Genomic DNA, 23,739 nt, shown 5'->3' with positions numbered 1-23,739 from the left:
ATTCTAGGAACTAGGTCTGAGTATTGCATAATCAAAGGCCTGGACATCCCAAAGGTATATATGGTGGCCTTTGCCCCAATATGTATCCATCTTCCTTAAACTATCAGTGGAGGATCCTTTGAAGTTATTCGGTGCTACCAAGATGCCAATACCAGCAGATATTACAGCCTTCAGAGTGCTCTCAGGGGAGGGCTGTCAAACTGAGACCAATATCAACCTCCAAGCCTATTTTGTACTCTATTAACTGGAATTGGACCCCAGCCAAGATAAAGTCTGAATTTCAAGTGCTCACTTTGATTGTGGAAGTACTGATGCATTTCAAGGCTTAAGGAACGTATTTTATGGGCTTGGACTAGTGCATTATCGGGTCGTACCATGGGAAAAGGAGGGGGTGAAGTATTGACAGGACAGGGATTAGGAACTGTGAAAGATAGACTGGGGGGAAATGAAGATTGATGTAGTCTGTGGGATTGAACACAGTATTACATGTATTATAGTGAGAGGACATAGAGTAAGAAGGGAAGAAGACATTGGTATAAAGGGCTTAGAAAGAAAGAAGGAAGGTGGAAAGGAAAGAAGCCAAGAAGGAAGAGGGAAGAATGAATGGAAGGATGGAAAGGAGGGAACAGTAGATGGAAGGAAGGAAAGGAGAATGGATGGATGGATGGATGGATGGATGGATGGAAGAATGGAAGGAAGGAGGGAGGGAGGGAAGAATTAAATGAAGGAATAAGGAAGGAAGAATGGATGGAAGAATGGAAGGAAGGAGGGAAAAAAGGGAGAAAGGAAGAAAGAATTGATGCATGGATGGATGGATGGATGGATGGAAGAATGGAAAGGAGGGAGGGAGGGAAGAATGAAGGGAAGGAAGAAAAAGTGGAAGGAAATAAGGAAGAATGGATGGAAGAATAGCAGGAAGGAAGGAAGGAAGAATGGGAGAAAGGAAGTAAGAAATTTAAGGAAAACAAATGCTAAACTGTGAAGCATGAGGTAAAAAAATTGGGACATCTGAGGCTGAACAGGGGAAAACTAGACTACAGTAACCGTTATTGATTATGACAGACCACATCCACCTGCCACATACCCAGATTTCTCTTGATCCACTCGTGACCCTCAATAAGCTGGTCAATCATGGCGTAGTAATGCGTGATGGCTTCATCTGTCATCACCCAGCCCCCTGTCACTATCTCCAACTGCCCGTTCTCTACCAACCTGAAATAATGGAAGCATTTAGAAAACACAATTATACAAATGTCACATACAGATACATTGTATGAAACAAAAGAATGTGACATATTTTCAGCAATAGATATTAAAAGTATTACTATTGTGTATCTAATACACATACACATTATATACTGACATAAAACAGCATAATAGAATAGAATAGACTTCCATTATAGAATAGCAAAGAATAGAAAAGGTTGAACAGACATAAAAAGGAAAACGCAAGTTATTCTCTCCTTGGTGCTGAAATGACTATTGTTAACAAAGCTATACTAACAATATACTGCATACTCTAACACTTCCATTTTAAGCTGACAGGAAGTTAGGTCAAAGGTCCCAGTAAGGCTTATCTCATTTCCTTTCCAATGCCTTCTCTAAGCCAGTGGGAAAATGCTTTGTAGAATAATTTACTACTAATTTACTAAGAATCAACAAGGAATTTGTACAACTGTAATTAAAAGAAATTCAGAAATCTCTAAATATTTTATGGAGGTGTAAGATCTTTGACTTCTTGTTTCTACAAGAGGTTGGTAGTTCGAATCCCGGCTCACCTGACATGCTTGTTATTGGAAAAGTGTTGCAGTCCTTAGGGCAGTTAAGCCATGGTCCACTGTTCATTGTGCTTGTCTAAAAGAGCTAGGGGAATTTCCCCTGTACAATGGGCTTGTAAATACTATACATGGCATCTGTCTTCTCTGTAACGACCAGTGGGAGACTAGCTCTTCAGTGAGCTAAAAATGGATCAAGATCACTTTCCTTTTCTTTACAGATAACTTACTTCTTGACTGCTTCTTTCTTCTCAGCGTCGATGTTGTCCCACCACATGGAGAAGAAGGAGATCTCGGCCCAGATAAACTTCCTCCGAGAGTCCACCTTCAACTTGTCCACCATGTTGTTCAGGATGTGCTGGGTCTGGTCCAGGTAGTACCTGTCCACGGTCTTGATCCAACCTGCAAAAGAAAACACCTTTCAGTGTTAGAAATCACCACCTGCAGTCTGCATTTTGCATGCAGAGACATTTTCAATATTGCCGAAGAAAATTAAGCAACCTGCAATATGGCAGACTGAAAAAATCAGGCTAGGGGTTCAAAAAGGTGTTGGCATAATATTAACAGCGTTTGGATTTAGTACGGACTCTATAATATGCTTAGCCTAGTAATTTTGCATGACACGTTTCAAATTGCATGTAAAATGTTTGTGAAAATGCAATTTTGTATATGACATGGGTTCAGTCCCAGTCGCAATTTGTGTTTATAACTTTAAGTTGGTAGATCATAGTAATAGTACATAAAGAGCTAAACTGTTAATCCATCTAAACCAGAAGTATTAAGTGCATTCAATTTGACTCTATTCAAATCTTGGACCGTCCTACTGCAGTTTTGTAACTGGGATCCAATGCACAAGATGAAAGAGCTTAACCATAGTAATGGATTAATGTCATGTTATGGATCATCTTGGATAATCCAAGAGGATTATCCCTATGAAAAGGTGTTAACTTGTCTGTCAAAGTGATGACTGTTCATACATGTGGTTACTGGGCAGCGTTCATTGAGTTCAGACAACAGACAACCTCTAAAGCCACAGTAAGCCTTTAAGTGCTGGGCTTATGGCCTGATGTACATTTGACAATGTCAATGTCTCTCAACGATTCATCTGCTTTCAGACTAATACAATGTCACTGATAGCCTTATCATTTATGATACTGATCGCTTTTAGTACCCAAACTGTTAACAATCCTACATAATATACATTTACTATTAGTACTTTTATGATTATAATCATAGAAAACCATTCCCATAACTACCGATGCAAGAACAGGGTTCTTTACCAATATGAAAATCAGCAAATAGTAGATCAGGATTTTCTGTCACTATGGTAACAAGTCACAACAGTGATGCTTCTAGAATTCTGTGAAGTGTGACGCCACACTTCAGAGAGGCCAGTGTCACTGGGTCAGTCTACTGAAGAAGACTAGAGTGACTGGTTGAAAGCTCTAGGTGAGAACATTTCTGTTTTGTGTTGGAACAAAAGTTTTACCTTTAAAAATGTTATGTGACTTTAGGCATGATGTAGATAGGCTATAGTTGACATACCTGGGTCGTTGTGTGAATGTGGTACCACGAAGACTTTAAGTGGCTGTTCGTCCCAGTCCCTGTCTGTATAGTGGATATCAAAGCCCTGTTTCCAAACTCCTCCATCAGGGTTGTCAAAAGGTAACAGGTCAAGCACATCCAACATCTAAACATGGTGGAAAGAACAGAAAAAAGCCTTCAGTTAGATTTTCAGAAATGGTACATTATAACATACTAAAAGTTTGCTACAAATCAATAGCAACCTGGCCAATTTCTTTCGCTAGTAATTTCATCAAAAAATGCTTTCTGCCACACACTAGAAATCGATCTGGTTGTCTAGGTAGAGATTGGACGATATGCAGTCTCAAATAGTGCCAGTTGCGGCCACACTAGACAAGTGGTCATTTTAGGCAAGTTCTTTAATGCTTAGGTCTATGGGGAAAAGTCATGACCAAGAAAAAGTGGTTGTCTTGGCCAGATTTCCGGCTAATAGAGGTGGTTGCTAATGGGCAAGTTGGACTGTATGATTTCTAGTTAACCCACCTGTACATCGTCCCTATGCTCCCCCTGCCTCTCCACAAATGAACAGTCCCCAGCTTCAATCTTGGCCTGTACGGGGCTCTCAGGCACCTCCTCCACCAGGGCTGGGATGTTCCTCTGGACTGGGATGTACTTTGACATGTTCTCCCCACCGATGATCTGTTTGACCGAGTTTCTGATCTCGTCAATGATCTGTTGGTTGTGGTGGATGTCGTTTTCCAGATTCTCCATTTTATCCTTGATGAAGTCTAGCTCAGTCTGCAACAAACAAAAATAAAATGTTTCAATTTCAAAACCAATCACACAAATTAGTTTGTGTCTGAGCTAGGTGACCAATTTTAGCTCTACCACTTTTTCTGAAAAGATACAGGAGGTTTAGTTTTTGGTGTGTCTGTATTTTTGTTTGTGTTTATGTAGTGCTTGTCACACTGGGGGAACAGACAGGAAGTTAGGTCAAAGGTCCCAGAAAAGGTTATCTCATGATTAACTTGTCAACTTCCTGTAATTCAATTCATGCCAAAATTCATGTACAATTCCTAAAATTCTTGCAAACTGCACACAAAACTGTACCATTAGGCTACTCCCTGAGATGTTGCCAAAAACTCTACATACTCCATGGAGGTATGAGAGATATTCCGAGGGTTTCATACTTAAGCTGAGAAGCAACCACTTCTTTTACAACTGCCCAAGGAGCGTACATGTGTTCAGCACTGATCCCTTCTTTAGACCATGTCTTACGACTGATCCCCATGACTGATAGGCCTGATTAATGCCCAGTAATGAATGGTAATTGGAAAGTAATCCACAGATCGTCAGGCTGTGTAAATCCTCCATGCATCAGTACACTAAAACGTGAAATGCTGTTGGCTGGAAATCGTTAAAACAGAATTCCGAGTACCGTGAAAAGTGGCACAAAGATACATCATTTGCACAATGTGATGCAAAAATGATGGGTTGTACTGTAGGTTCTTGGGAAAATATAATGGGTTCTAAGTATTTCTAAGTTTTCCACTCATTCTATAGAAATTGTTTTAATAAAATCCTTGCTAGTCAAGGTTTCTATGAATTGTGTTTGTGAGAGATTCTAATACATAAAAAGATTTGTTAGGGAAAACATAACTACAGCCTATTGGTTCAGTACCAAGGACAGGTATAGACTTATATATAATTATTTGTGTACTTTGTGAGACAAAAACTACAATTCACCTTACTTGAAGCACAATGGAAACAGACCTTAAATTATACAATAACAACCAATTACTTCAGTACCAAGGACAGGTATTTCATATACTTTTACTGTGTATTAACTCTTGTACAAGGCAAAATAAAAAAAGGACAGGCACAGTATTAGACTATTATGTTACTGTATATTAACTCTTGTCAGGGAAAAACAACAAATGTACCTTGCTTTAATGCATGTAAGAACATGTACTTTACTACACAAGCAAGAAATAATCTGGCCTAACAACAACAGTCAGTTATTTCAGCACCAAGGACAGGCACAGTATTAGACTATTACGTTACTGTATATGAACTCTTGTCAGGGAAAAACAACAAATGTACCTTGCTTTAGCACCGGTAATATTTTGTACCCACCTCTGGGATATACCAGCAAATCCCAGCATAAATGACCTCGTTTATCACGATAATTGAAACAATTAATCTTTGGCAGTTAACGATGTAGGGCGGGGAAGCTGAGCTGACTGCTTAGGCGATAAGAAGACGCAATTTTTCAGCCAGTTATCAAACCAGGTGCAGGCTTTAAGTGTCTTCTGGTTTCTCAGAATCCTATGTCATTGTCTAATTTCATTACGTTTCAAGGACCAACCTATTAATTATAATCTATTTGGATTGTACCATCCTTTTATGCCACACAAATACAAATCTATATACTGTAATTTAGAAGTGTGGTGGTAATAGATCTTTATTCACTCAAGATAGAAAAGGGTTTCAAAATAAAACACGGAAAATATTTGGTGCGGTGATGAATTTATCTAAAAAATGATCTCCTGTATTTACTTCAAGAGAAACATAAATATCATTTATTGTAAATAAAAACTGAAACCTTGCTGTGAAAGGACAAACTAAAATCTAAGCAACACAGATCATTCCAACAATTCTTTTTACAAGTACCTTTCCTAACCCAATGCACTGCATATTAAAATCAATAATAATCTGATTTATCATAGAAAAATCCTTTTATCAGACATTAAACCAGCCTGAGGGGAAGTCAATGTCAAGACAAGACTCCGTCCACCCCTTTGTTTGACATGACTTCCCCTCGGAGTTCCATGATAAGTGATCCAATTAAAGTTCCCATGTTAACCCCTGGCCTATGGTGGAGACAGGCACATTTAGCAGTCCGAGTCTGCTGTGGAAATGGCTCCTGTACTAACAGAACGGTGCCCTCAGGGCTACATGTGTGCGTCCTGCTCATGATTGGTGAATCTATTTTTCCGGTGAACGACTGCATCTACCCATAGTGGGTTGTTGAAGAAAAAATGGTTAACATGTGCGCGTAATTGTATCTATTGAAATGCTTTTGGTGGTTTATTTTTGCAGGCAAATTCATGATTTCACGATTGCAAATAGTTTCAACCACATGAACTAAAAGTAAAACACCCTGAAAATTCTTTTTCTTCTTTGACCACGAAAATAACGATGGAAATAACAGTGCTTAAAGGGTTACACTTTGGAATTACGTATTGTTGATTAACCTTCCACAGACTTTATACTTACTAGGATCACAAACTTCTAACAGAATGGTGCCCTCAGGGTTACATGTGCGTCCTGCTCATGATTGGTGAATCTATATTTCCGGTGAACGACCGCGTCTACCCACAGAAGGCTATCAAAGAAACAAATGGTCTACAGTGTGTTGCTGTAAATCTGGAAATGTTGAAAACAATGGTTTCCAGTGACCCCTCTACTACGAATTCATGACACCACAATTGTTCAAAAATCATCCCAAAAACTGTCTTTCCTCTTCCATCCCAAAATTAAAGAAATAAATTCCAGTACATAAATATTTTAGCATTATCTAGTCATTAATTAAAGGGAAACAAGAAGTTAAAAAAAAACTGACATTATATCACACTAGGTATGTTTGAAAATTTAGTTCGCTAGTCCATCTTGTTTAGAGCGCTACCAGCTGTTTTAAGTTGCGCCTAGCCTAGCGTTGACAAACTGGCTGCCACGATTTTCCCTCTCCCCGCCTTCGCGATGACCTGCGCAGTAATTGGCAAATCTATACTTCCAGTGAAGGATCCAGTCACAACATATTGTCAAGGAAAGAAATATGGTCAACTTCTATTACAGTAAGGCTGGAAATGTTTGCAGCGGCTTTATTTTCGCAGTGACCTCCCCACCACAAATATATATTTTTTCCGATAAGTTACTACTGCACTATAGCTGCTATAGAATTTACCCACAATGCATCACACTCAGCATGCACAGTCCAAACTATGAACCAGCTTATTTCTATTTGCCATAAAAACATGACAAACTTTCCCAAACTAACTTTTCTAAACAGCAAGAGATAATCTGTATTCAGAGACTGTTCCCAATTTTTTCCTTCTTTCTCCCAGAGTCATCAACACAATTTCCTTCTTTACGTCACAAAGATTGGATCTTGTGAGAATTTATTTCCGAGTTGCTGAGGTTGCGTTACCCCTGGCAGCTTTATTGGGAGGCCCTTATCATCTCAAGTTCAAGTAGTCCATGTTGATGGAGGTTTGCCGATAACGCGCCCCGTGCCAGTTGTAAACAACACCACTGCAAATAGTGTCACCTTATCTGGAGAGAAGAGATTCAATCCAGATTTTAACCTTCAGTCTGCTAAGGTAACCACTTGGCATGGAATTTGTATTGGTGTTATAGGGTTAGGCGCAGGGAAAGGGTTAAATTTACTGGTTTACTGTTGGCATAGTTGAGTATATGGATGTATGATTTTCTTGTTCCAGTCAAAACAAAATAGAATTTTTATTTTATGCAATGTACTAGATTTAAAAGCTGTTCTTTATGTTATTTCTCACAGTGACTCGTCTATCTACAAGAAAGAGGTATTCTGGATTCAGAGTCCACAAATAAAAAAGGGATTTGAGATACATTCTATTTATACATGTATAAGCATTTAATAAAGGAAGAGGGACCCAGGTAGTGTATACAATGGTATCAAATGTTTTTTCCAGTACTAAAATGTTATGTGAAGGATTGCACTTACAATTGACCATCATAATTATTTATTATATTATTATTATATCTTTTGAAGTACACAAATATGTAACAAACTGACTCATTTAACTCAGAACTGATAAGAAATCATGTTCTACAGAAAACTAGTCACTCATGCCTGATAACATGTTGAATAAGGATCTATTGTGCACTCACCCCCCACCCCCATTTTTTTTCCTTTTAGTATGTTCTTTAAAGCCTTAGAAACTTGTCCACAACTGTACTCTGCACCATTCTTCATAATGATTGCCATTCATAACAGTTTTTGTTCTTCTGTGACCCATGTAGGAATGATAGATAGTACACTTCAGCAACCTAACAATCCTTGAAAGAAGGGCATCTACAGTTAACTAGCAAGAATACAAATTTTGGCTGTGCACTATGCCTGGCTGTAAAGAAATTTGTATGCTGTTCCTTTCATTTTAGCCCTAAGAAAAAAGTAATATGGATCATGGCAGACTTCAAAGCAAGGTTTAAAAATTTTATGTTAACTTTTCGTGAAAAGCTTAGACCAAAGTATATAAAATGGCAGTGAAAGACACAGCAAAGATATAAAATCAAAATTTTAATTGTCTGACTTAAAATTAGACAAAAAATTGAAGCAAAATTAAATTCATCTAATTCATGTAAATTAAAGCATATAAAATTTGGTACATTGCTACAACCTTATAATTAGATTTTAAAATGTTAAACATACAAATAAAGTCAAGTTTTGTTTCTCGCTCTGGTTTCAAGTAACCTACTAGCTATACATAGTAGTGCTTAGCTATAGCCGTGTTACCTTCATATTAGACAAGACAGTTACGACCTTCAAATCTGACCTTTAATAAAAACCCTTTTACAGAAGAATTTAGGCTTAACATAGAAAGAAACTCTTTGCTCCATGATCTAGTTTCAGGTCACCTTGGGTACCTCTAATCTCAATTCAGGACAAGACATATTCCATGATGAACCATAGTTGAATCCTGCACTGCAAAAACTTCTCCTAGTAGTAGCCCAAAAGCAAGATAGAAGATAATACAAACCATCTAGAAACATTGGGATATTGATTGCAACTACAATAACTTTGATATATAGGACATAAATGTGCAGTAGAAAGTAGAGGGTTTACTTCGGGCATGGTTGGGTCACAAAGCTGGGTAGTAAAAATTGATAGTTTTCAGCATTAAACGGCCTGTCTGGTTCAAAAGTTGAACAAATGCAATCAAAGTTTAGCTATTTCGGGGAGGACAATCTAAAGACCTTCTACTAACTGCTCTCATAAATTAAATAAATAAAGGCTACATGGGGCTCTACCTATATAATAGTTTGGAAAAAATCACACGTACATGATGCTATTAGGAATAACTCACAATATTATTCAAGATGAATATCAGATTGTCTCGGCTGTCATTCTTCCGATATCTCTTCAAATATAGGTTTTTGAAATACTTCAATAAGCATAACTATTATCTGGATTATGAACCAGCTAGGTATGTTGGCATCGTGGCTATTATGGTAGCATTCGGGTCTATTACAGGATGCCTAGGTCTATTCTTTATGGGTTTTTTTTTGTTGCCTGCTACATTGATTTTCTGCAAAAAATCTAGAACTAATTATATTTATGTGGACTTAACTAGTTGAAATTTGAAAAAAAAAAGAGAAACATAATTTATCTAGAAAATCAATCAAGAAAGACCAAATACTACTCAACAGAGGAATACAGCCTAATATACATATTTCTAAATAGATCTACGCACTGAGGCCATACTTTAGGTTGAATATCTGTAATCAGAGACTACTTTGTTCCTAGAGTATTGATTGTGCACAGTATATAAGAACAAAGGGCCGGGGTGTTTATCTATTTCTGAATGGGTCCCATTAGAACGTGCCTGGGAGATACATAACAACGTTTATCACCTAAAATCAATACAACTGACAATGTCATCAGCAGGACAATGCAGTTTTTCACTACATGCACATATAGTGGTCATCTGTGAGTAGTGGAAAGGAATTATGTTTTTCATCATTTTTTATTGAGCAAAAATATACTGCTTTTTATGTTCCCAGAAGGAAATATTGTTTTTGCTCTGTTTCTTCTTCTGTCTCAAACACACAAGGTCAGTGACCTGGACCGGACAGCTGTCACCATAGTAACTGGTGCTGAATCAGACACCCTGAGGTGTTGGGTTATATTATGTAGCAAGTTGCAGGGCAGAGTTGGAATTGTGTCACAACATACAATATGTATATCAATGTGCTGAATAAAAATAAACAGAGCAGTTAGTAGTTTGTTAGGCTAGACCATCAAGTGAAGGTTAACGTTATGCATTTGCTTTGCAACACTTTCTAGTTATCTTGAATTCTGCATTTATTACCCAGATGACATTTTTACCTTTTTCATGCTAACTTATGCATACCGCATGTATATTTCGTGAGCATACAAGAGAAAAAAGGTTAATTTTTTTTCAACGGAAAGCCAACAGAAAATTCAGCACCAAGGAGAGGTCCCATCATTGATTCTTGCTGTTGTTTTCACCGTAGAAAAGTCCTCTACATTTACTGTATGTGGAATTGTAAATTACCATGTTTTGTTTTCAGTGTGTTGGTCTGTTTGCTTGCTTGTTTGTCCATAATTTGAAAACAGTGGCGTCACAGGAAATTGTTATGAAATTGGTATGAGGTATGAAATTGTTGTTCTTTTGTCATAGACCTGAATGTATTATTATATAGACTCATACTGCAGTAAAAGGGACATACCTAACACTAGTAACAGACATGAAATATAGGGCACTGTACATGTAACTGCATGTACACACAATATCCTCAGATAAAAAGAAAACTAGGAAACAAATCAATGAGACAAGGGATGTGATTGAGAAGGCCTACCGTAGGCGTCCCAGGATTAATAATGGTTTCCGATCCAACCCAGTTCCCCTGTCAGGCAGTTATTCATCATACCATTCACTCCTCTACAATAATATGTTCCCTTTCATAGGGATGCTTAGTCATCTGATTCCTTGGTTTATTGTGAGGGTTACGCATTATACAGTGTGTAACTTTTCAAAGAAATTTGACTTCTTTCTTTGATATTACCAACGAACAGAATGAAGAACTTGGAAGATACGGAATCTGATATATATATATGCTGTGACGTGACATTATTTATAAGGATGTCACTGGTCCTGATAATTTCTTAATTGATGCTTGAAAACAACTAATCTTAGCAAAATTTCTGCTACCGAAGGCAAACATGTGTATGAACTATTACTTGCTTTGTATACAAAAGGTAGAAAGACCTACAAATATATTGTGCTTGACACTGAACTTGTGCATACCCTGTTGCTAAAGCCCAAAAGACATATATTGTACAGCTCTGATACACTTTTTTTCTGAAATGACATTGACATAATGATATTTTGTAAGTTTGAGAAGAATCAGGCACATTAACTTAGTTTCTAGACCATTACACCTGTTTCTTCTCAAATCTATGGCATATGACAAGATCGTCACATATTGTAGGTGCATCATACAAATTTGTATGTGACTGAAGCTTTAATATTAGTTTATGACAGGTTAGATTGATGCAAACCCAGTGAATGATAACTGAATTGGATTCCCTTCACGTTTCTTCCTGTGGCCGAACATATTTTGTTCAGCAGATTTGAATCATTCCTTACTCTGGTATAACTTCAGGCACAGGAGCCCAAAATGTATATTTATGAGACTGATAAAAGTCAGGAAACTCAATAAAAACATTTCAAAGGCCTATATAAAAGAAAAAATGCAAAAAGTATAAATCTACATGTGTATGGGTTTACTTTACCTCCATACCAAATTTTAGGTCATTCAACCCAAAATTGAGTTTGATACCTGAATTCAATTTTCACATTTTGTCCTGGTCTAACGGTAACCTACATGCATATTATACCTTTTTGTTCAGCAACAGAATTTGGTTCGATAACAGAATTTGGTTCCCTCTAACTACATGTTGCATTTTAGGTTGTTTTTGACAGAGCGTGCTGTCTGAATTTCATTCTCTTCACGTTTCCTCCTAGACTAGGTTCTAACCTCCTTGTGTACGGCAGATTTGATCCATTACTTGCCTTATGAGGGTCAACATGGGGGTTGTGGACAGGGGTGAGGTGTTTTCATTAACACCAGGACTCAAGTAGCCTTGTGTGTTAACACTGTCAGCCATCAAAGTCCCACGTACGTGCGTTTGTAATTTTCAAATGTTTCTGGGCAACAAAATGATTTCAAAACAGCATCCACAAATCCAAGACATCACTATATAATAGTAGCTAATAATACCTAAATGTAGCCTGGTTTATTGCTAATTTTGAATATTATAATGTAATGTGTTCATATTGAGTTGAAACATGTACTACTATTAATTTGTCGAGGGGTGTTATTTTGTATGATGATTTTACGTACATGTAGTACCTGTTGTATATACATTTGTAGGCCACCTGTTGATTTATTCATATACTTGTATGTAGGTTAATTCATTTGTATCCCCTTGTTTGTAGAAGACTTAACCAAAGTCGCTGTAGGTTTGCTGTGTCAATAAAGAATGTGTACACGTCGCTATAGCAGAGACCTGCCCTAAGCCCTTCCACCAACAGGATCACGTATTGTGCATTTGTTCACTTGTTTGTATACAGGTTAATTCATTTGTATTCCCTTGTTTGTATATAAGGCTGTAGTAGACCCTACCATTTAAGTCATTATAGGTTTGCTGTGTCAATAGATCACAATATTGTGTACACGTAGCTATTGTAAAACCTGCCCTAAGTCCTTCCACCACCAGGATCACGTATTGTCCATTTGTTCACTCGTGCAAGAAACTCGGAAATAATGCTGACACGTCAATTACCAGGAGTAGCCCCGAGGCACAAGGTGCCGTGTGTAAAATGTATAGGTTGTGGCCCTGCTCCATCATGGAATACTGTAAACCCCTTTTATATTTGCATAGTTCGCGGTTTTTGCAGTCACTTCCATACTGTGAATTTATCATTAGGCCACACCAATTTAATTTCTTGGTTAATGGATTCGCCCGCTTAATTTTTTTCTGATTTCCAAATAAAAATAAAAATTCAGAATCAACTGCAAAATGCTCATATTTTGTCCTGAACAGTTGAAAACAGTCCTTTTCATCCTAGTTGTTGCAGTTATTCCATCTTTCAATGTAATGCAAATCATTAAAAGTTCAAAATTCATTGTTTAAATTTTGAACCAGCCTGGTGTGTTGACTTCATGGCTCCTATTGTACCATTTTGGGCCATGATAGGATACCTAGGCCTGTTTTTTTTTTTTTCTCGCTGCCCGCTCCATTATTTTTCTATAAAAATCTGTTAACCAAGAAATTAAATTGGTGTGGCCTTACCGCGAGCAAATAATTTGCCATGCACTGACTTTCTTTCTTCTGCCACCGCAATTGCGCAAACATAAAGTTCTGCCGACATTCTCAGACCGCCAAATTTTGCTACCGTGAATATATCGTGAGATACAGTAGCTCTAGTGGGAAGAGTGCTCACTCTACATTCAGGGGCCGGTTGTTTTAAACCGACAGGGTCACCCCAGACTTTATAAATGGTGCATAGTGCTTTAATGGGATTTAGAGTACGGCAGTTAAACACACACAGACCCCTGCATGCACAACTGTGTGGCCCTAGGGCTTTAGAAATGGAGAAGTGCACTGCCCTTTACACCGAGTATGTATGTGAGAAGGATTTTATCTTTAACTTCACTATCAGTCCATTAAATACTCTAGCTTCTGGCTAGAGTATTTAGCATATTGGGCCTGATCTCACTCACTAACTATCCGGTTTGGTGTCTGCGTTATCCGTCTTCCGAGGGTTAGACATGCTTGCACTCTGATGCTGAGGCTAGATGGCAGCCCGCCATTTGCCTCTATCCTGTGGGTTGATATTATGTAAGGTTTAGGTGGTGGAAGTCCTCCCTTACTAGTATGTTGTCCATCCATCTCTTGGACTGCCTTGTGGGTTTTGGCCTTCCACATCCAACTTGTGATGTCTATCTAGAGCAGGCCACTTCTCATCACTGTCTATTCTATTCTTTGGACGTCAGGCCATACCATCTTAGTCGACTGGAACTAACTATATCCTGAATGCTATGGACTCCCAGTCTGGTTCTTAACTGTTCAGTGTTGACTACATAATATCCATTGGACAGAGGCTTCTAAAAGCAGAATCTACTCAGCTTGAGCAAAAAATATTTGTAAAATTCCAAATCACCTCCCCTGGGATAAATAAAACTCCATCATTCTATCATGAACCAACCTCCCTAAAGCTGTAACCATTTTTTCTCTAATCTCTTGACCTTACAGTATCCTGAACCCTTTGATGATCCACCAGTTCGTAAAAACTGTAAGCCTTTTCATAAAAAATCTGCTGCAAAAATGGCAGCTTTTTCCAAAAGCACTTGTTTCTCTAATCTCTTGACCTTACAGTATCCTGAACTCTTTGATGTTCCATTTAGCTAATGATGGCTGCTCAGGGGTTGAAATCCTTTTTTTCTGTAATATTGAAAATTACCTGCAGCAGACAAATTTTACCCGAACTACTCGTGAGTCTTTGAGAAGTATGGATCATACTTAAAAACAACAAAACCTTAAAAAAACTTAGTACTGTACTAAAATCACAAAACACACACTCAAGGAAAGATTAATTAAAACTGGTACATACAACTTAAGTTCTATAAAGCGTAGAAGCTTTCAAACGACATCCACCATCTTTCTTCAGCTCTGTCCTTACAGTTATCAAATGAATGTGGAACAATTCATTCACACTTTAAAAAAGTCAAACTTGTTATTAACATGCCTCGAAACATCAGATACATGTATACAATGTTGTTTACATTTGTAAGACTAGACATTTTTACCTCGTACAAGTATAAATTACATTCTTTACATTATATTCCATACGTCTATTCCTAGCAGATGTGGTATTAGTGCGTGAAGCACTTTCAAACTAGGTTAATTGCTGATTATGTTTCAAACGAGCAGGGATTAACGAAGTCTTATCTCTGTAAGCAGGCATGGGAAAGCGCCTTATCATTTCCTGAGTACGATATAAACGGTTTGATTTAATTACCTGCAGTGTTACATATTTACTTACCAACTTCATCTGATAGAAGGTACTAATTAGCAAAGATTATTAAATGTCACTAAAATATTATATTCTATGCACATTAAAGGCTCAACATAAAGCTTTTAAGGATTTCACAAAAACAAGGTCTTAAAAATGTCATGTAACAGTTCAAATAAAGATACTGTGTCATGTAGGCATAACTTCTACCCTATATCCGTGAAGACAAATAAATGCCAATTATTAATAATAATAATTAAAACAAAAACATATATTTCCAAAAAAATTTCCTTGAATACTAAATGCTTTTAAGGTTCATCAGAATAATTTTTTTTATATACCAACAATAAATACTACACACTAACTATAAACTAATAAAAGTGTCAATTAAAAAAAATCTTGATATAAATTTGTTGACAATTTTAAAAGGTGCTACAAATTAGATTAATAAGTTAAAGGCTATATAAAGACAAAAAATGTACTAGGGTGCTACTAAATTACACTTTAATACTAACGTATCAAAGTGTCAAAGTATTAAACTGTTGGTACAAAGTTGCTAACAACTCTGAAAGGTGTTACAAATTGGAATTTAAAAAAGCGAGATTCCAAAATTAATGATTTACTAAGTGTATCTACGAAAAGAACAAGAAACATTAGCTGAAAATGTCACTTGCCTGCCAGCAACATTACAATCAATAAGGTAAAGGCTAATGATTCGTCTTCTTAAACAATTAACCATGCCTCTAGAGCAGTAGCGACACCATGAAATTATAGTCCAATACAGGGCTGATTCTTGCATTTCAATGGAGGGGAAAAAATCCATCAACCTTAGCTCTGTTGCCTATCCAAAAAGTCAATACACATTGGAGAAGAGAAAGAGAGGAAATTTACTGGTCAGATCGGTGGATAAAGTGTTTGCTGATCTATTTTTCTTGATTGCTGCAACTGTGATTTGAGTGAGTTGAGCTTACTCTAATCATTTTACTGACTGAGTATTGAGTTTTGTATAATACTAAGAGACAAGCATGGATATTGCCATAAATTACACAAAGTCGCACTTGTAGGGCTGAAAAAATTGTCACAGTTGAATTAAGCAGCACAGGATCCTAAATAGGAATACTGTTGGGTGTACAATGCATTACTTATATGGTTGAAACTCTTTTTTTTCCCTTGAAATTTTGGTCTAATGTATAGACTTTTTGGGGTTAGAATTAACAGGTAGAGACTTTCTTATGCCAAAAAAGCAGTTACTCAAGCAACTGGATATGAATAGTCTTTCTTAGTTTCAAAATTAATTATTATTCTATGATCAAATTCAGACCGGTCGACCATTTTTTTCTCTTTTTCTAAAAATCATTCCCAGTACATTGCAAGAACAAAGATTAAACAGACTAATAAACATGATATTGCAACTCTAATGAACAAACACGTGAACAAAATACTCTATATTGTAACAATAGATTAAATGTTTATTATATTACCGTTTATTATAATTTTATCGTCAATGATGGAAGACACCCAGAAAACAGCACATGGAAGAGAAAAGAAAAAAATTAGAAAACATGAGTTTGACTTCATAAATCTAAAATGTTTAATTTTTTGAGACACCACAGAACACAAAATTGACCAAAAAACACACACTTTTTCATCAATGAAATCTGTTTGAGCTACTGACAAAACGATTGCTGGCTTAGTGGAATAATGATCTAACTTTTCTAAGTCGTACAGATTTAGATAATTACTGCCATAGTACACACTTTACCATTGGAGACTTCAAACTAACCGCAACTGACAGCAGTAACTGGGCATATAGAACGCTGTGCCCAACTACCCTTGGATTGATAATCACGCATGAGCGAGCAAATGTGAACAAATACGCAGAGTCGGTGAGATATTGGCCTTTAGAGTACTGAATTATTTGTGGGCTTGTTACAATTTACAGCCTCCAGTAGAATTTCAAAGGTTAGGAATAGATATTACCAAGCAGTGAAGAATATTATTGTAGAATAGGCTGACGTAAAGGCAGTTCACTAAAGTATAAGCTGAGTTCACAGTTTCAACTGCAAATGCACGTGGTCAAAGATAAAGACTCTAACTTGTAAACAGTTCTTGTCTTGATCATGTTGGATGCATGTCAATATGTGTTGGTGCAGGTTAGACATCTACTAGGTAATAAGATTTAAAAAAAAACAGTTACTCAAGCAACCAGATATGATTTTGGAAATGGTCAGATGTTTCATCTAGCATCCACTACCTTTCTTCAGTGACACTGGAGAGCTCTTGAATTCATCAGGTTTATAAACATGAACTATTGATTGATAGTCGCAAATGAAGTGAAGACAAGTTTTCGATAGTCAAATGGGGAACAAAGTTAGACAAAGTTGAGACAAGGTTGATGCAAATGAGTCAAATACATGTAGCTCAGTAAACTCAGTGAGCTATTTGACTCATTTGCATCAACCTTGTCTCAACTTTGTCTAACTTTGTTCCCCATTTGACTATCGAAAACCTGTCTTCACTTCATTGTTTCAGTCAGTACTACTAGTGTTGTTTTTGTTTTAATGTCTTGGGAGCCTTCAACTTTTACAGATTACCAATAATGCATCACACTGCAGTTATTATCTGAAAAGTGAATATTGAAGACAAATTTAGACTCTGCCCCCCTCCCCCATGGGTAAGGTCATTGACATGCCAAAAGGCTGCCCGCTGATAAGTGCCCGAAAAATGTGGTTAACCGTCGTTCTGTCGGTACGATCAGCAGGATGGCCCCCTGGGATAGATTACACGTTGCCGCCAGCAACAGTTGGGCACTTGCCGCAAATACTGCGTTTTAATGACCCCTTTTAAGGTCCCGTTTCTGGCAATGGATATGCTAATCCCACGCATAAGTGTTCATGATGGCTCCAGACAGGCTTGGATCAATTTTTAGAACCTTCCACCTCAACAACAAATTCGATCACAACTTCTTGCGCAATGGCGTTAAAAACTCATCATTGAACTTCAACTTCAAGTTACGAAAATAACCTAAGGCCACACCAATTTAATTTGTTGGTTCTCGGATTCGCCTCTTCGTTTTTTTCTGATTTGCAAAAAAAAAAAAAAAATTTGATTCTGGTCCTGAATCAACTAAAAAATGCTCATATTTTGCCCCCAACAGTTGAGGAAAGTCCTTTTCTTCCTAGTTGTTACAGTTTTCCCATCTATCATTGCAGTGGTTTGATTAAAAGTTCAAAATTCAATGTTTAAATTTTAACCCAGCCTTTTGTGTTGACTTCATGGCTCATTTTGTAGCATTTAAGCCTATAATAGGATGCCTAGACCTGTTTTTATTTTTATTTTTTTCACCCTGTCGCTTCATATTTTTTCTGAAAAAATCCGAGAACCAACAAATTAAATTGGTGTGGCCTAATTGAGAATATAAAAAGGGATGTTTTAGGATGTAGCAAAGATTATAGATGAGCTATTCCATGATTATATGAATATATAAATGTATAAAAGCCTCTGGGTTATGTTGTTTTCCATTGATTCTGAATTTTTAACTTCACCAAAATTTCAGCACCAAGGACAGATACATGTCAAATTTAGACTGAATTTCTTCTCTCTAACATTTTGTTTTTACATAACCGATATTAAGTGTTTTTAGTAGTAACAGTAGACCAGTTTTGTAAGTATGCTGTATAAGACCAGACTGTAAGGTTTGAACCACTCACACCAGGAAGGACCCCTATTCTTTTTAATAAGTGTGGTGGGAACTTTAATGTGCTCGAGGTGTGGCTCTCCTCAAACACTTAATGTACTAATATTCTCCCTGGTACCTTATTATACATTTTGTATTACCCTGTATAACCCATACAAATTTGATCCAAAATGGCTAGACTAGACACTTCCTTAGTACTATAGTGGTATATACGTAGCATATTTGGGTCATTGATAAGCTAACAGTGGAAAATGTTCAATCCCAAAATGGTTTATAATAAAAGAAAATATTACCCCCATTGAAGCCTGAAGGAGTATGATTACCATACTTCCAGGTACTGATCGATACACTAGTTAGCATTTGTTGTGCTCTGCCTACTAATGTTGCATTATTATGTATAGACTATTCTTCCTTAATGGAAGATTCTATTATAGGTTGAATTATCTTTCTAGGTCACATCTCTACAGGGAAAGCACAAATATTTTTCATCATACATCAGTTCTATGATCAATACCTTCCACAAAAGCAAATTATGGTTTCTAAAAAAATCAATCACTGTGTATGCTCGCCTGCGAGTTCTTTGAAAGAAACATTTTGTTAAGCTATCAATTTTCAACAATAGTTGATCAATCATTCTTGAAGTCAGTACTTTAAACTTTTGCAAAGGTCCCTGCAAAAATGAGCAAATTTGCACAAATTACAGTACCTTTCACTCAATATATCCCACATTTAATTGGTTCTATTGCAAGTTCAGAAAACTATTTCATGTACTAGCACAACTTTCTTTCCTAAGTGATGAACCGGGGGTACATTAACTCAGACACGTTTGGGATTGTGTTCTCGCTACAAAAGCACCACCTACATTGGCTACAATAGCAGCAAGAAGCAGAATTCCAGTCAGAATCTCTGAGGAAGATGTCTCATAGACACAGAAATGTAACCTAGGTAAACTACATTACTGGTTGTGTAAAAGAAAATCCCTACATCCTACATTGTATGTTCTACATACCAACCTGATGAAACTATTTTCGGAAACTTTCTTTCCCATGTGCATTTAGTATTGACCAATTTTCCGCAGTTCTTAATTTTCCTCTTTCAATCAATGAGATCAACAGATGTTGTCTACACCTTAAGCCTTATCTGAAGTCTAAAATGGCCCCGAGTTCCCACCAATTCCCAGGACCTCAGCTGTGCCTGTGTTAACTGTAGGTAATCGCTGCCATCAGTGTTATCTAGAGACACATTACTACAGCAGGAGCAATCCTGTTCATCAGTGGAACTAGGTCAGACGTGAAGGGTGCAGGAATGTGGGGCTAGCGCAGGTGTAAAATGGGTTTTAGACCAGGGAAAGGGTCGTCGCTAGGGGGAAAGGTCTCTACAATTCAGCTGGCAGGTTTTAGAATGTGAAAAATAATGATACTGAAAAGGATAACACGAAAACAGGATCCCAGAGAACTTTGCACAGAAACAGTTATACGTGAAGGGTGCAGGAATACGGGGCTACCTCAGGTGTAAAATGGGTTTCAGACCAGGGAAAGGGTCGCCATAGGAGTAAAGGTCGCTACAACTCAGCTGGCAGGTTCTGGAATGTAAAAAATAATGATACTGAATTGAAAGGATAACACGAAAACAGGGTTAGGAATTACGCAAAATTTTCGCCGCCGCTTACAAATTACGTATAAGTCTCAGAGCTGATTACGACTTTACACTTTGCAGCTAATGTACGATTGCGACTTATGTTGATTTTTTGGGTGGCTTCCTACGGATTACGAAGACTAAAAAGCCTGATTACGCTTTACAAAAAAGGGCATGCAGGCCCCCTAGAAGTTCATAAAATTGGTGATTAGATTTAAAACTGTAACAGCATTTCCTCTCTCGATGAGATTTACACCCAACAACTCTATCGGTAGTTTCTTCCATCTGATTAAACGACATCAAAGGCCTGCGAACACTACAAGGTAAAAAGGTGTTGACTTTATATCAATTATTCAACGTTAGATCACCTTCTATGGCATTAATCACCAAGTAGAGGGCTGTACTAGCCATGCTTTATTCAGTAGGGACGTTGGGTCTGTGCCCTGCATTAACAAACTTTTACCCTTACATGGCTTTTTGCCAGCATGAAAACAACTGATACATTCATTTTATATCTGAAAAACCTGTCAGTGGACTAACAATTTTTTGGGGATAGAATTTATTCACAACTCAAAAGACAGAATTAGCAAGGCACACAAAACATATCTTTACATGGCTATTTGCCAGCATGAAAACAACTGATACATTAATTTTGTATCTGAAAAACCTGTCAGTGGACTAACATTTTTTTGTGATAGACTATTTATTCACAACTCAAAAGACATAATCAGCAAGGCACACAAAACATATCTGAAGAATAAAACAAATTCACACAAATTTAAGCAACATTTCATGAAGGTATAAAATCTTTAATTTTGGCATAATATTGATGGTAACTTTTACCTGTACCAGACAAATTTTACCTGCACCATTCAGACTTTGTATGGATCAGAGAAGTATGGATCATAGTACTAGTGAACAATGTTCAGAAACCTACATGTCATTGTTTCTTTTTTAAAGCCCTGTTTACCTTAAAGTTTATAGACATCTAATATACTGTGGGAACTCCATCGATTACTTTCTCTGATAATCAACAATTTATCAACCTTCCTCCATTATTTATCGCCGATAATAGTCTTAATTACAAGTAGGTCTTGGATCAGGAATAATCAATGCGGTTGATTGACCTGTGTGTGCCCTAGAAATAACACAAATCTCTACACATCGATCAAAACTGTTCCCAGAAGTTCAAACTACGATCTTTATCATAAAGTCTCGGGGCCAAGCTAAGGGGACTGCTTCATACAGAATTGAAATAATCGAGAAATTTTTATCAAAATATTGCACAAGCCAAGAAAAAATAGGGCTCAAAATACTGCATGGGTGCTAGAAATACTCTTTTGTGCAACCGAAATTGCAACTCACAGTGCATCTTTTTTGTACTTGGTGCACTGATGCACCTAGATATACATGTAGTTATTTAGGGTTACAATATGTACTAGTAGGTAATGTATACAGAATATACTTGACATTAAATTTTACAGTCAGAATAAATGCTATGACCTTCTTTGAAACTAGCTATAGAATTTACAATTCAAGCTATTGAAGATAGGAACGATAAGTCTTTGTAACTTTGTTTTGCTGACATTGTACTTGATGTGACCCACAAATTACGAGCTAAGAGTTCCTACAAACGAATTCCTAGCCCTAATATGAATTATTATTAACTGTATGAAATGTAAAATTGCCAGCTTGGATATATTAAATTATAACAGCTACACCATATATTAAATTATAACAGCTACACCACATGGGGCGTAAAAGATTGAATGCAGTAATGAACAAAATGCATTTCCTTCAAAAGAACTAATGTTCTAAGTATGCATAACTCTACAGTTACTGTACACAAGTAGACATAAATCAAACTATTATGTATGGCAATGTGATCTCTCAGGAGTAACATTTGGGTTTATCATATACCATGATAAAGGGTAAATAAATCCCATCAGAGTGCTGGGAAGCTGTACTAATTTCCTGTTAGAGGTCATTAAATCTTAGGGTGGTATAAATTTTTTACGTCTTACAAACGTACTGTCTTTCCTCTGACATGTAAGGTCATTAACAGTTGCAGTTGTGCCGAAAAGGCAGAGGGAGATTTGGATAACGTTGTTGTGAAATGTCAAACTTTGTATAAATTCCTTTGAAATCGTTGGGTACAAATTGCTGAAATGGTTACTTAAAGGTAAGCCATTTGTGTAGCTGTTTTAGAAGTAAAACTAGTTGTAGTGTTGTAGCATTGAATTGTAGTGATACTAGGCTACCACTACATGTTGTACTTTCTGCAATTTTTTGTTACAAATTTATGGTCTGTATTTTAAAAAATTCTTGTTTTTTCCCAATCTTGTTTTAACTTTTATGACTTTATTTGCAATCTTGCATTAGGTTTGAAGCAGTGCAGCAGATGTCATCCATTACTTAAGATGGCTTTGGCCTTATATACTCTAAATCACGATTTTTTTCACAGTACTTTTGTATTCAAGTTTTTTTAACTTATCATTATCATGAACAAATAATTTGTCATCTTTCTTTCTTCTGCACCTTCTGCCTCCAACACGAACATACAATTTCTAAAACATTGTCCTTTTTCTCATACTGCAAACTTTTTGTACTGCGAACATAAAGTGATTTACAGTAGTTTGAACTGGGATAATTCCAAGAATTACACATCTGCCTGGTCTATTATTCATAAAGGGACTAACTAGAGGGGGATTTTTTGTTGGAAATCCACTTCCTTACACAATGTTGATGGAGTAAGCCTATACAGGGCAATAATCAACACTATTAAATTATTAAAGGAAGGGACTTAGCAGGGAAAGGGGAATACAAGGACAGGACAGCTGTTAACGATATATATACATGTATAGTGTGGTACATGTTTGTGCTTCGCACCTGGTGTATTATTGACGTAAGATATAAAAATGTAACTGATTACTTCAATGTATGGAGGGTTTTTTTGTGCTTGCTTGTGTGTCTGTTAACTTAGAGTCATAGGAAGTAAGGGGAAATGATGTAACCACAGACTTAACAGTAAGGTGCAACTGGAGGTCAAAAATGACAAATTGGGAGGAAGTGGGGGGGGGGATGCTCAACAGGAAAATTCTAAAATATGTGAAAATCATGAGTAACGAAATTTCATCAGATGACAGACAGATGCTGGCTAGAACAAGTTGCCACTGCCTCAAATAAGTATCACGGTAAACCCCATCCTGATCCTCCAATAAGATACACAAGTGAGCGACACTGG

The 23,739-nt window shown here is 36.9% G+C and overlaps 1 protein-coding gene across 1 annotated transcript in view; it reads right to left on the bottom strand.

Annotated features, from left to right (window-relative positions):
- LOC109468568 (alpha-mannosidase 2-like) overlaps positions 1–23,739 on the bottom strand; it is a 59,363-nt gene that overhangs the window by 19,387 nt on the left and 16,237 nt on the right. Inside the window, exons 2-5 of the mRNA XM_019766842.1 lie at positions 3,843–4,097; positions 3,321–3,465; positions 2,006–2,177; positions 1,085–1,212 (exon numbers count right to left, since the gene is read on the bottom strand). Coding sequence (XP_019622401.1) covers positions 1,085–1,212; positions 2,006–2,177; positions 3,321–3,465; positions 3,843–4,097 — 700 coding nt within the window. The remainder of the gene's footprint in view (positions 1–1,084; positions 1,213–2,005; positions 2,178–3,320; positions 3,466–3,842; positions 4,098–23,739) is intronic.

Source organism: Branchiostoma belcheri, unplaced genomic scaffold, assembly GCF_001625305.1.
Source record: "Branchiostoma belcheri isolate BF01 breed outbred unplaced genomic scaffold, Haploidv18h27 scaffold2, whole genome shotgun sequence".
In the NCBI taxonomy this organism is placed as follows: Eukaryota; Metazoa; Chordata; class Leptocardii; order Amphioxiformes; family Branchiostomatidae; genus Branchiostoma; species Branchiostoma belcheri.
The sequence above is the reverse complement of the archived record's forward strand: the minus strand, read 5'-3'. Positions and strand labels throughout refer to the sequence as shown.